The sequence below is a fragment of the Dermacentor silvarum genome, chromosome 5 (assembly GCF_013339745.2).
Source record: "Dermacentor silvarum isolate Dsil-2018 chromosome 5, BIME_Dsil_1.4, whole genome shotgun sequence".
Classification (NCBI taxonomy): domain Eukaryota; kingdom Metazoa; phylum Arthropoda; class Arachnida; order Ixodida; family Ixodidae; genus Dermacentor; species Dermacentor silvarum.
In genome coordinates, this window is record NC_051158.1 from 80,131,824 (window position 1) to 80,145,292 (window position 13,469).

A 13,469-nucleotide genomic window follows, 5' to 3' on the forward strand; every position below is an offset into this window, starting at 1 on the left:
GCCTCCGAGCCTCTCGGGCACCAGATCGTAATGTCATCGGCGTACAGCGCGTGTCCCACATTTGACACGGTGGCCAGCCGCTTCGAGAGCCCGTGCATTGCAATGTTAAACAGGAGGGGCGAGATCACCGCCCCTTGTGGTGTGCCTCTGTTTCCTAGCGCGAATGGTTCTGATTTGGTCTGCCCCACTTTGACGACCGCCGTCCTGCCCCTCAGGAAGGACTCCACAAACGCGAAAAATCTACCGCCGAAATTCAATGCCGAAATCTCATTTAAGATGAAGTCGTGCGACACGGTGTCGAAGGCTTTGGTCAAATGTAGTGCGAGAATTCCCCTGACGTCTCTAGTCCTGTTGTCAATAACCTGTCTTTTAAGCAGTAGCATGACGTCTTGCGTAGAAAGTGATGGTCTAAATCCTACTATATTGTACGGGAAAAAAACCCTCGCGCTCTATGTGTTTTGAGATCCTGTTGTGTATAACGTGCTCGGCAACTTTACCTAAACATGACGTGAGTGAAATGGGCCGGAGGTCGTCCAGGCTTGGGGGCTTTCCAGGCTTAGGAATCAGTACCACTGTCGCCTGCTTCCACGAGTCCGGAACATTACCTTCCTCCATACCTGTTGATTTACTTCGCAATGGTGCTAATGGACCGGTCGTCTAGGTTCCTCAAGACCCGGTTGGTTATGCCATCCGGCCCAGGGGCCGACCTGCCATTGAGATTGTGGAGGACCTCCCTGATATCTGCCTCCAAAACGGATCATCGAGCATGGTGCGTCCTTCCCCATGTATTGAGGGCATTCCTGTAATTCCTCCTTCCCTATCGGAAGATACTTCCGTGCCAGATCTCAGAGAAGGGACGCATCAGAATGACCCCCCCTCTTTTTGCTTATGCACTAGCCTATCTACGGCGAGCCTCTGGTTACCCTTGGTCTGTTTATCATCGAGCAGGTGCTTAAGTAGGTTCCATTTTCCTCCCGTGCACATTCGCCCGTCTGCTCCGGAGCAGGCTTCGTTCCATTGTTGTCTGTTGAGCTCCAGACAGTGTGCCTCTATGCTGCGATTAAGCTCCGCGATCTTCTTTCTCAGCCTGCGGTTTAGCCTTTGCGTTTTCCACCTCTCCAGCACAGACCTCTTGGCCTCCAGGAGATGCGCCAAGCGCGCGTCCATCCTGGGGGTCTCGATGCCGTGGATATTTTCTTGGTGGCCCTTTCAACGTCTCTCTTGACCTGCGCGAGTAGATCTTCCAGTGCACTGTACTCCGACTCATCCTCGTCCCGTATCTTTCTGAAGAGATCCCAATCAACGTACTTTGATATCCTAAGTGGGGCCGCTCTGATCCTGATTGATAACGCTACAATGTGATGGTCGCTCCCTAGATTTTCCTGCAAGTTAGTGAGGCTGCGTGATTGTTTCTAACAAAGGCGAAATCTGGCATCGTGTCCCTCGAGACCGAGGTGCCTATCCTCGTCGGAAAGCGGGGGTCCGCCACTAGGGTCAACGCGCACTCTTCTGCTGTGCTGACTAAGTTCACTCCCTTCGCCGTTTGTCTATCATACCCCCAGGCCATGTGGGGGGCATTGAAGTCTCCTGCCACTATCAGAGGGCTGTCACCCGCTATGCGACTGCTCTGCCTAGCAGTCCGCGAAAACTTTGCCTCTGATCTGTCGGAGGGCTGTACACATTGAGGGCGAATATGCTGTGTTTGATCCTGCCACTAGGGATTATCTCAACCAGCTGCGCCTCCAATCTAGTGCTGGCATCAGCTCTGCCTATTGTGATCTCGTGCTCCTGGAAGGAAATTGCCTTCTTAACCATCGTAATTACCCCTCTCCTATGGTCTCCTCTCGTCGAGACAACGCGGTAAACCGAGAAGGTCGCCTCCTCACAAAGGGTCTCCTGTAGGAGCAGGACGTGCGGTTTGTCCGCTTGTGCTTTCACAAACTGCTGTAGCGCGGCCTTTCGCCTCTGGAAGCTGGCGCAGTTCCATTGCCACACAAATAATCTGTCTGTGTTGTCCGCCATTTGACTTTATTAAGTTAGCAACCCCTTGAGCGCGGTGCACTTGCCCAACGCTTCGGAATTCTGCTGTGTTTTCTTAACCTTACCGACCACCTTCAGTCTGGTTACGTCAGCTACTTTAGCCTCCATTATCCCCATTCTGCGGTTGAGGGTAGCAATGGCCTCAGACTGTTTCTTGATGGTCTCGGATTGTTGCTCAATAGCTCCGGACTGTGTCCTAATCGCCTCCGCTAATCGATCGAGGACTTCCGCAAGCGATTCTTTCGCGATGGTCGCGCGGGGGTGGAAGCGGACGCGGGCGCCTCCTCCATCAGCTCCACCGCAGCTTCAGTCGACTCGGGAGGGGGCGCTTTACGCTTTGCCTGACCTAGCACTGGTTTTAGCACTGGTTTTAGCACTGGTTTTAGCACTGGTTTTAGCACTGGTTTTAGCACTGGTTTTTTTTGCCCTACTGCGGCAAGAAAAAGAATATTGGATATTCCTTTTCGAAGATTTTTCCTGGACTTGACAGAACCTGTGATTATTTGATTTGGGGCCTCGACTTTAGGATTAAGCCACAGGAACGTTTGCTCCGCTGTCCAATTTTTTTTTACACACTCCAACCAATACCCTGCTAAATTAAATCTTTTTTGTGTGTGTGTGTGTGTGCCGTCCCACTTAGTAACACGTGGCAAACGAGGCGTTCCGGCGATTGGGCCTTGGAATTGGGGCCCCAACCCTAGTGTCTTCATTATTATTTATTACCTGACTGATTTTATTTTTACAGATCACCCCTTCAGTCTGCATGTACACATTTGTGGACGCTACCTATTTTTGCCATTTATGTGCAGTTGTGGCAAGGAAGAGACCACAAAAAATAATCTTAGGGTAAATTGATTGTTCTGCTTACCTCAAGTCCTTTCATTTTACTTCTGGTAGAAATCTGTGGCTACCGAAGATCGCTTTGGAGAAGGCACTGCAGCGTTTGACGGGAGGTGGGACGTTGGACGTTTCTATGGCAATTGCGAAAGAATTTGTTTGCCTTTCTAGTAATAGAATCAACAAATAACTTCGGCACGTTTTTCGCGCAAGTGATACAATTTTTTGTGAAGAAAGATATCTTTGTCAGTGCACAATAATTAGATACTTTATCACTCTATAATTATGGTGACTCATCATAAAATGCAGAAAGGGTCATTATACCACCTTGACTTGCTCTTAATGGAGTCTGCACCTCCTTGGCATACAATTATGTAAATTTATTATATAATTGGACAGTCGATCAAAATTTGTACCTGAAGGAGATAATTCTGCGTTATTACAGCGCTAAGCCCATCTATATTCGAAATGTACGCTTCAATATAAATTGGAATAATCTGTCCACTTCTTGGCCAATCACCCATAGTGGGTAGGAGCCACATACGTGATAGGAAACACCAGTATCGGGGGGGGGGGGGCAGTGCTGCAAGGCCGAAGGTTGAATCCCGGCACTGGGCGCGTTTTTCTCTTCTTTTACGCGCGGTGAAATCTACTTCATGAGAACCCGACCAGTCCCCGACAGACAAACCGGCCGACTGGCCGACCAGACCAAGCCAACCAATGAGACAGTAGGCAAAATAAGCTTCGCCTTAGAAGATAAATTTGCCGCACACGCCGAAAAATTCAACGTCGCTACCGCGCTCGTCGCAGACCTAAATGTGAGTGTTACCTCGTGGGCTTGTCGGAAATACAGTCGCCTTCATTTTCGACGCATTTGTCGGAACCGGTCAGGTAGTAGTTCCCGTTGACGCAGTCGCACTTGTTGCCGATAAGATGGCACTGCAGCTCGCCAGGCGGACAGGTGCATCTAGCGCAATTTCTGTGGGAGAGAAACGCGGGAATGGACAATTAAGTCGAGAGCAAAATAGTTTAGTTAAAATAAAATTCGCATTCTCTAAGCTTTTCACCCAGTTTACCGTATGTTCGTCCATATCACAGTCTGTTATTCGCTGTATCCGCATGCAGCCTCTTTCTCGCCAGCTTGGATTACTGGGCAGTCCATGGCCTAATGGGCAGAGCACCCGGCTGAAGTGGTTAAGGAAATCGCTTCAAACCCAATCGTTGAACGAACTTGGGTCACTGAGTGTGTGCCACAGTGTCTGTGGGGTTCTATTGCGATAACAATTATATGGACACTTCAAGCGGATTTCTACCGTCGTCATCGTTGCCGTCGTCGTCGTCGTCGTCGTCGTTGTGAGGTTCCGTATAAAGTCCAGGAGCGATAAAATCGTCGCCGCGCGCCGTATGCTGTATGTGCGAGTGAAAGCGCGCGAGGGAGGCGCGCTTTCACGCAGAATGAACACACGGCGGAGAGCGAATGCGACCGTCACGAGAAAGGCCGTGAGGGGATGGGAATGAGGGAGGGGGCCAATGTTGTGCTGCGGCTACAACGACACAAGGGGATCTGGCGACTCAGCCTCGCACTCGAAAGGAGGAAAGCGGGAAGGTAGCGCAGGAGGGAGGGGGGCGGCGTCTACTCTGCTCACGACTGCGTACTGGTACTTTGCCCGGCTGCGGCGGTCGCCCGCACCGTATCTTGAAAGCGATCTGCACACGGCTCATAGCTGTGTATGCACTGTGCGTTCGCCACTCAGTTTCCGTTAAAGCAATAGACCGCACGAACATTCGCTCGCTGCTGCTGCGGTCGTTGTTTTGACAGCGGTTTGCTGCGGTCGTCGAGTAGGATCTATTCATGTTTGCTTGTTCGTGCTGGCACCATGCTTGTTAATTCAGTTAGTAAGCGAATGTGTCGAAGTTAATTTTTGTACTACCCTTACTACCTATAGCTCTCTACTAATTTGCTATCGCAATTGATGCTTCGCCTTTCGGGTAAAACTGCGACTTTTTTTTCGGGTGAAACTGGTTATGTGGCACTGAGTATTTTCCTCTCTCCAATGAGAAAATAAATACTGATTTAATTATCTCCAGCGCTGGGGCAAATCGAGCCCAATTGAAATATAGAATCAGACACACTTGTGCGAATGTACATTTAAACAGTCGCAACGCGTGGATTTCTTGGTAGTCCCGCTAGATGGCGCGCAGTATTGACTGGGAAGCACGGGAGAGGCACCAGGCTGCATACATACCTCGTGCATGACGTGTTTCGCTGATGGCAATAGAGTGTGTCGCTGCATTGCTTTATCGCTTATCGCATTTTTTATTGTTGGTACAGTCATCTCGATAACAACTTAGGGAGTTAGAGATAATCGGAAGAGACATCAAATGGCATATTTTTAAATCTGCTAAATCTCTCAAGAAGGAATCGTCGTTTTTACGATCAGTGTGTTATCTTTTCAGTAAAAGAGAATTATAGAAGTCATAGATGGGTTGCAAGTTAAGGTAATCGAACATTGCTTTAGTGTGTGAATCGCCTGGAACGTCTACGACTATTCACACAGCTTTTTTCTGTATTATATATACTCTGGATGCGTTCGTGTTGTTGTGCCCCATAGAAGTTAGCAAGAAGGTAACGTGAGTAAAACAAGCGAATAGTATAATAACAGCATTAATTCTTTGTAGCAAAAAAAAAATTGCAAGTGCGGCAGAGTGACTATATGCTGCGGGAAAACTTAGCATGAACAAGCTCGGCTAGGTTGTTCTACAGAACATTTGCATAAAAAAGCATACCTAGGCTTTTACCTAGAAGCAACAATTGAATTGTTGCTAAGCCAATGGTGAAGACCGCATTACAATTTATGGGCTTGTTGTTGGAAGAAAAGAGTACGGCTTTTGCTTCCGAAGCGTGGTTCGGCAGTGGTTTAGGTTCCATGAGTTCAGCAATACAAGGACACCATTTCCTCTGTCTATAAGTGAATGTAGATCAATGTTTTTTATGGTTTCGTCAATGTTTATTAGGTAACTAACATATAGATAAAGAAGTGGGTCAAGGATGCGGCCTTGTGGCACGACATATGTGTTACATTTTCTTCAATACATCTGCAGTCATTAATTTCAACTCTCTAATCGAGATGTACCAAGTAGGTCTTTATGACGGCCAGGAAGTTACCACTATATCCACAACGTTCCGTTGTTTAATTAGTGTAACGTGGGCAATTCCGTCAAATGCCTTGGAGTAATCATTAAGCATTTCGAGTGCGTATAGTGCTTTTTGGAATGCGTCTGGTATGAGTTGTCTTTGAATCAGTAGAGCAGTTTCTGTTGAAAGTAGCTTTGTGATATCGAATGGAGACGGCATCATAATACTGTGTTTTCTTCAATATGATCCCATCCTGGTAAGAAATATTTTTTTCATTACATTGGAAAATTCTATCAGAATTGAAATCGGTCTGCAATTTGATATGTTGATTTTGTCAACACCTTTGAAAAATACAGAAACTTGGCGACCTGAAGGCATCTGGGAAAAGCGCCTGATGAATGAACAAATTAAAATGTAGTCTAAAACAGCGATTAAGATAATAATGATGTGCTTAATTGGGCGAATTTAGAGGCACCCGACGCCGCAACAACTGCGTGTTTCAAGATACATAAATTCAGCCTTGACTTCCTGTGCAGGAACTAGAAACACGATACATGTGTTTACGTCTTAGCATGGATTAAGCAGTGTACCTATTGTTTTCCAAATGTATTCCTTTCCGTTAGTTCTAATAATGTCAAAAAGGCTATCGAAGTATTGATGTTCATTTGCCTAAAAATCCAGTTTGTCCTATTTCTGGGCTTTCTGAATACGCCCTCTGTGATTGGATGCCTTAGAAGGTAGATTTGCCACCCACGCCGAAAAAAATCAACGTTGCTGCCACGCTCGTCACAGACCTAAATGTGAGTCTTACCTCGTGGGTCTGGGGATAATACAGTGCTCATCATTTTTGACGCATTCGTGGGAACCAGGCATGTAGTATTTCTCATTGATGCAGTCACACTTGTTGCCGAAGAAATGGCACTTCCTCTCGCCCCGAGGACAGAAGCATTTAGCGCAAGTGCTGTAGGAAGAAAATGCAGGAAAAGACGATCAAACCGAGAGCAGAATATTTCAGTTATGATACATTCACATTCTTTAGACACTTCAACCCTTTTAATGTATATTTGCCTGTCTTTCTGTTTGTCTATCAGTTTGTTCGATTTAGACTCTTTCACGTCAACTTGGACTACTGGGTAACTACAAGTCATAACACTACTGTAGAGCTAATCGCCAGTTGTCGATTTTTTGCATCCGTGATCATGCGAACGGGAATCAAATTTCACAGTTCCATATTTCAAAGCACGGATACGCCAGATGTCTGCCAAGTGGAACTCAGTAGAAACAGAACTGCCTCTAATTTTTCAATACAAACGTGCCTTAACGTCCCCTTAATTTTGATCACCCGGTATATTGTAGTGACCTTGAGAGACATTAATCAATAATACATATCTACTTATTCAGGGCGGACTTCTTCCCACAACTCAAGAGTTACTATTCTAGAATATTCTAGCGCACTAGAAGTTAGCCGTGTTCTTCACTGGCGTCCAACTGCCCTCGAAACGCTGTTCTACCATGTCGTGCTCTTCAGCAGCCCAGCGCGGTTGCCTCGTGCGCGTGCCTTATTGGCAGGTCCCCCCGGCTGCTCTTGACGTGATTAACACTGACTGTTGCTGAACTGTGCCATGGTAAGAAGACGCTCACAGTATACAATGCGACAGGCGAAGAGCGCTCTACTTGAATGTGGCCATGTCTCTACGACACTTTGCCCCACGCATAAGACGGCGCAGGTTATTACCTTCACTGATGTTGGGATCAGCAAGCTTGAACAGGCATTACACAATCTCGATGTATATTGCAGCATGTACAGTTCTTTTTGGGGTTCCTTGCTTGAAGCGTTGTTACAGCCTTTGGGATGCGTTTTGATGTACGTAGGCCACAGTTGCTTTCAAAACTTCTTCCAACATTATAGAGGATACTTGTGCTTTTGAAACCACCTTGTCACCGATTCTTCCAAGGAGAAGTATAAGTTGGGGAGCTTCCTTATTTCATCGCATTAGTTGAAGCTTGCTTCTCTGAAGAACTGGTTGAGGCAGTCCTCCACGCCTTCGAACGAGTCGCCATGGAATCTTTGCGGCATACGATTTAGTTAACCACCAGTGACGTCGATGTCACCTGGCTAGTCATAGTAGCTGTGTCATTTGTTTGAGTTCTGATTGGCGTCCCAATTCAGGTCAATCACCTCGAAGACGGCGGTAGGCCGGCTCGTGTATTGGAGTCACTTCCACCGGATTGACATGGTGGTGGGCGGAGCTGAGCTCTTTTCTGTTTTGGGGCTTCCATTGATCGCCCGTCCAGTCACGAGAAATGTACCGATGTTGAGAGTCACTATTCAATACATCAAAGCTATTTGTTGAATGCGAACGTATGCCCACAACTCAGAGTTACTATTCTAAAGTAGTAGGAGTCACTCGTGTTACTCACTGTTGTCTAACTGCCCTAGAGACGCTGCTCTACTTTTTCTTGTTCTCTGTCAGCCCAGGGCAGTGTACTCGTGCGCTTGCCTTGTTGACAGGTGCACCTGGTTTCACGCTATTTTCTTCAATATGGAGAGATGCCGACGCCAGCGGAGGCGACAAGACGCACCTCGCCACAGCCCCGCGATTTTCACCCAAAATGCCTGACTTATCGGATATACGACGCTCAACTCTTCTCACGCACGCGACCAGTGTTCGGGCACACCATGGGCTTCATGTAGGGTAAGCCGGAGCAGTGTACTCTCGTTTTGGATGCTTCTTGGGTCTGCGAGACGGTGGCCTCGCTATCCCTAACCGCCGGAGCCTCGCCAGTGGTTGGGGAAAGCGTGACTAGGCGTTCCGGCGTCATGGATGAAGAAGTGGCCATGGAGCTGTTACAAGAGCAGCTTGAAGAAGCTCTAACACCACGTTAGACCTCAGACTATCATTATGAGGCTGGGCACAAAACCCAACCTTGCAAAGTATTCGACGTATCAAGTCACGTACGCCATCGGCGTCGCTGCCGGGCTCACGGCATCTGAGGTGCGCGACGTCAATATACAAGTCAGTCAGCTGCAGATCCTCGTCGCAGCAACGAGCGGGCGGGAATCGGCTACTCCGAAACTCGCTGGCTTACGGTCAATGACACTCAAAGGAAAACCACGATGTGACCGCCTACGTGGCAGCCGAAGCACAGCACGCACGCGGCGTAGTCCACGGGCTCCCTAAGGTTATCCCGGACGACCAGCTCCTGTCGATAATCAGCATCGGAGACCGGCAAATTCTGGCAGCACGGCGACTAGGCCAATCAGCGATTATACTCTTCACTGTAAAGAGTGACATAGTGCCCAAGGAAGTCAAGTTGGGCCTGTGGCTCACAAATACGCAACCTTTTCGCCCTCGGGCTGTGCAGTGCACTATTTGTTTCACCAATGGCCACCACGCCGATGTGTGTCCCACGCCTCATGAATTCAGTCATTGTGAGACATGTGGTCAACTGTTCCCTCCGACCCAAAGACCCGAGCGAAAGCGCACGAATGTGAAGATATATGCTTCAAGTGCGAGGGACCACACAGTGCTCGCGACCCACGGTTCCCCAAGAAACAGCAGGTTGACAAGATCACCCGCCTTGCTACAGAAAGGAGACGACTCAAGACCCCAACGAAGGACTCCGGTCAGCCCCAAAACTGCCCAACAAGCCAGAGTATAACAACCAAAGCACCTAAGAAAAACGACCAATACGCCCTCTTAGTACCCCTCCACGACCGCTTTGATGCTCTACGAGATACCACACCGGAGTCTCCCAGGATACTCAACAAAAAGAGTAACGACACCCAAGCCGAAAACGCCAAGTTTGTTGCGGGCCCTGCTCTCCCAGAAGCCACCACGCATTCCGAAGACCCCCCGCAGAAGCAACCCAGGCACTCCTGCCCGGCCAAGGTGAGCCCGTCCTTCACTCCTCTGGGTCGCAGTGCTAGAAAACTACGTAACACCACTACACCTTCAGCCACATCGACTCCCTCTTGCGCTGGCGAAAAGAAATGAGAATCTCTGGAATCCGAGGCGGGTGCGCGATTAGAAACCATAGAAAGACAACTTAATCTTCTGCAGAAGCAACAAGTCGAAATGCAAACGCAGCAAGCCGAGATACTTAAACAACTCGGAGCGCTGGAGTAATCGGTTGACCCGCAGCATTACGCGCCGTCCCAGTACAGCACATGACGAGGCACACCCGTAGAAGCACGTCAATACCAATAATGGCAACGTCCACCAACTCTCAGTGTGTTCCGCCAAAGCACACTGCGGGCATTATTGTCTGGCCGTGTAACTGTCGGGGAATTCGCCGTAAACATAACTCCTTTTTACATTTGATCGCGCAATCACCGCGTAATCCCGATGTCATCGTTCTGCAGGAACTCTTAGCATCAATCTCCTTATCAGGCTATACAACCTACAGTGTTCCTAGCATCTCAGTAAAACGTAGTCATGGGATTGAACAGGTCACATACCGAATCATGGTACCAACGGTGGTATCGGACCGACACACAGCTGTGCAGAAACCCCTCCACCACCTTAATACTGATAATGAATAAAGCGTTCTCTTAAAATGCCGATTTTTCCGAGAGTACGACATGAACATCATCAACATATATAGATTACCTAATACGAAAATACAACGAACCCCTTGGCACCACGTACCTAGGCAGCTTGAAAAGTCGGACTTGCTTGGGCAGGAGGCTTCAATAGCCGTCATGCCTACTGGGGTTACCTAGACTCCTCGGCGGCCGCAATGATCCTTCTTGACTTGGCCCGCACACATCATCTTTGTCTTCTAAATGACGTCAGCCCACCCAGCATAACCGGAAATTCTGTACAACGCGACACGAATCCACATTTGGCATGGGACAAGACAACATAGACACCCGACTGGCGTTACTTGAGTGAAAACTTCGGCAGTGATCACTGCATCCTCGAAATTAGCGTTCCCTTACCTAATCGACAAATCGGTCCTGAACGTTGTTACTACTCCATTGCGACGGAACTCACAGACTGGGATGCCTTTCGCAAGGAGACTACAAAATTCCAAATGTCTGCACTAGACGCATGGAATCACTCCTGCACAGCACTTAGACAAACCACCAAAACAGTCCAACGCAACAAAAACAACCTATAATTTTATCGACACCTTGTAATGCTCTCGGACAAAAGGCATGCCTTAATCCGGAGATAGAAACGTAACAAACAAAACAAACGTCACAGAACTCGCATAGAGGAGATCACGCAAGAAGCTGAAGAGTACGCGGACAAGTTGGGCACAGACAACTGGCTAGATATCTGCGAGCACGCAGGCAAACCTACACACGAGCAGAGCGTGGTCTCTCTTTCGTACGCTGCTTGGGCAACCCAAACGAAAGAACCACCTAGAGGATTTACAACTAGAGAAAGGAATTGACTCGAAAACCTTAGCAGAACAAATCGCGGACCACTTCTTCCCAACAGCTACCATCATTGGCAGCACAAAACCTCTACCTGTTTTGGCAGACCACACACCTTCCGATGTCGGTCGCCCCTTCTCAGTGAGTGAGCTGCGAATGGTCATCAATATATGTAAACGGCAGACAGAACCGGAACAGGACGGGATAACTAACAAGAGGTTACAAAATATACCCGACACTCAAATGCAATACCTACTCGACACATTCAGCCAACTTTGGGACACAGGCAATACACCTTCAGCAGGGAAAATGGCCACGATCGTTCCCATTCCCAAACCCAATACGACCCACACGAAATTGCGAATCTCCGCCTCATTTCGCTCACAGCGTGTACAGGAATACTTATGAAGTGGATGACACTATCGCGACTACTCTGGAAACAGGACATAACATATCCGGTCGACCCACGTGTAATCGGATTCCGAAAACACATTTCTACGCAAGATGCAGTGCTTGCTTGGCAGGATGTGTACACTGAATACAGTACTTCTCAACTGCGCGCCATAGTTGGCCTGGACATCAAGGGTGCTTTTGACCACGTCGCCCAGGATGCGGTTCTCGAAAGCCTTAGAGAGATCCGACCGGGACAGAAGCTATATAACTATGTGCAAAACTTTCTTACCGACCGCACAGTTTCCGTGAAGGTAAATGAGGTAGAAGCACGCGCACGGTATCTCCAAGAAAGGGTGCCGCAAGGGTCGTCGATTGTGTCACCAAACCCTCTTCTCCCTCACTCTCAACGGTCTGGCGCGTCATCTAAGAGCTGTGCCAGACCTTCATTGTACAATATATGCGGACAACATCGCCCTCTAGACCTGCAAAGGTTGACCATCACAAATACAACACACTACCTTCAGCTGTGGACACCACACCTCGGTACCTTCAAGAAAGAGGGCTCACTCTATCTAGTGCGTAGTCCGAGTACATAGTGGTCACAAACGGGAAACTTCCAAAGGCTTGGGAAGATCGGCAACTCATTAAACTGCTTATATAGAAGGACCCCATTTCTAGGAAACCCTACAGAAAAGTGCTAGGCTTCTGGTGGCAAGAAGACGGCAAGTCCAAGGAATGGTTTAAACATACAACCGAACAATTACAAGTTCACTGACTCTTGTAACGCACTACGCGTAAGCTCAGAGGCATCAAAAACACCAACTCAGGCGCATGACCATGACCCCAGCCATACCCCGCGTCATCTATCAATACCCATATATAGAAATTACCAAGACGCAAAAATCCAAGCTTGAAACCATGCTCCATCAAATCTCCTACTATAGTGGGTACCCCTCAATACGCTATGTCGGCTAGAGTTCAAGATACGGCGATCCTTCCTAAACTCGACGAACTGGCTCAACTTCACCGTGAAGGGCGCTTCACCCGCCTCAAGCTCTCTGCACAAGGACACGCACTGTTTAGTGAGTTAGGCTTCGATATACCTCCACCACCCGCATTCGAAGCAACCCGGCCCCCATGGGCGACGCTCGACCAGATCGCTGTCGAACCTGTACCACGGCACATGGACTCAGGCAGACAACCAGAACGACGCTTGGGAGTGCCCTAAGAGGCCTCCGCACATAGACAGCCCAATAATACTGAAACATCCACTCATGAGGAATAGGCAGTGGGAGGCATGGCTTGCGGACGAGGGCCAGGAGAGGCAATTGGCTCTTCTGGATCAAGCCCTGTGAGCTGCTCGTGCCAGTGGAGCCCTGGAATAGGGGCCGCAACCAGCGTGGTTTCTTTTATTTATTTATTTTCAATAAAGTTTTCACTCACTCGTAAGCACGAGCCCAACATCTTCACGAAAACACAGGAGAGTGGATTTTATACACGGACGCATCTCCATCTCAGAACTCACAAGGCTACCGGACAGGAATAGCTTCCGATGGAGTACCACTGTCCTGGGGCTTCCATTACAACATCAGCACGCAACGCCTGGCAGAAATAACGGCCGTTGTGGAGGCCAGTTACCATGCCCAACACACATGCCTGTAACATACTCATATG

General features: G+C 48.5%; 1 protein-coding gene across 1 annotated transcript in view; it reads right to left on the reverse strand.

Moving 5' to 3' along the window:
- Positions 1–3,702: 3,702 nt before the first annotated feature.
- The window catches only part of LOC125945717 (integrin beta pat-3-like), a 36,403-nt gene continuing 26,636 nt past the window's right edge, over positions 3,703–13,469 (reverse strand). The window contains exons 6-7 of the mRNA XM_049667971.1: positions 6,825–6,974; positions 3,703–3,856 (exon numbers count right to left, since the gene is read on the reverse strand). Of these exons, the coding sequence (XP_049523928.1) occupies positions 3,703–3,856; positions 6,825–6,974 (304 nt within the window). The remainder of the gene's footprint in view (positions 3,857–6,824; positions 6,975–13,469) is intronic.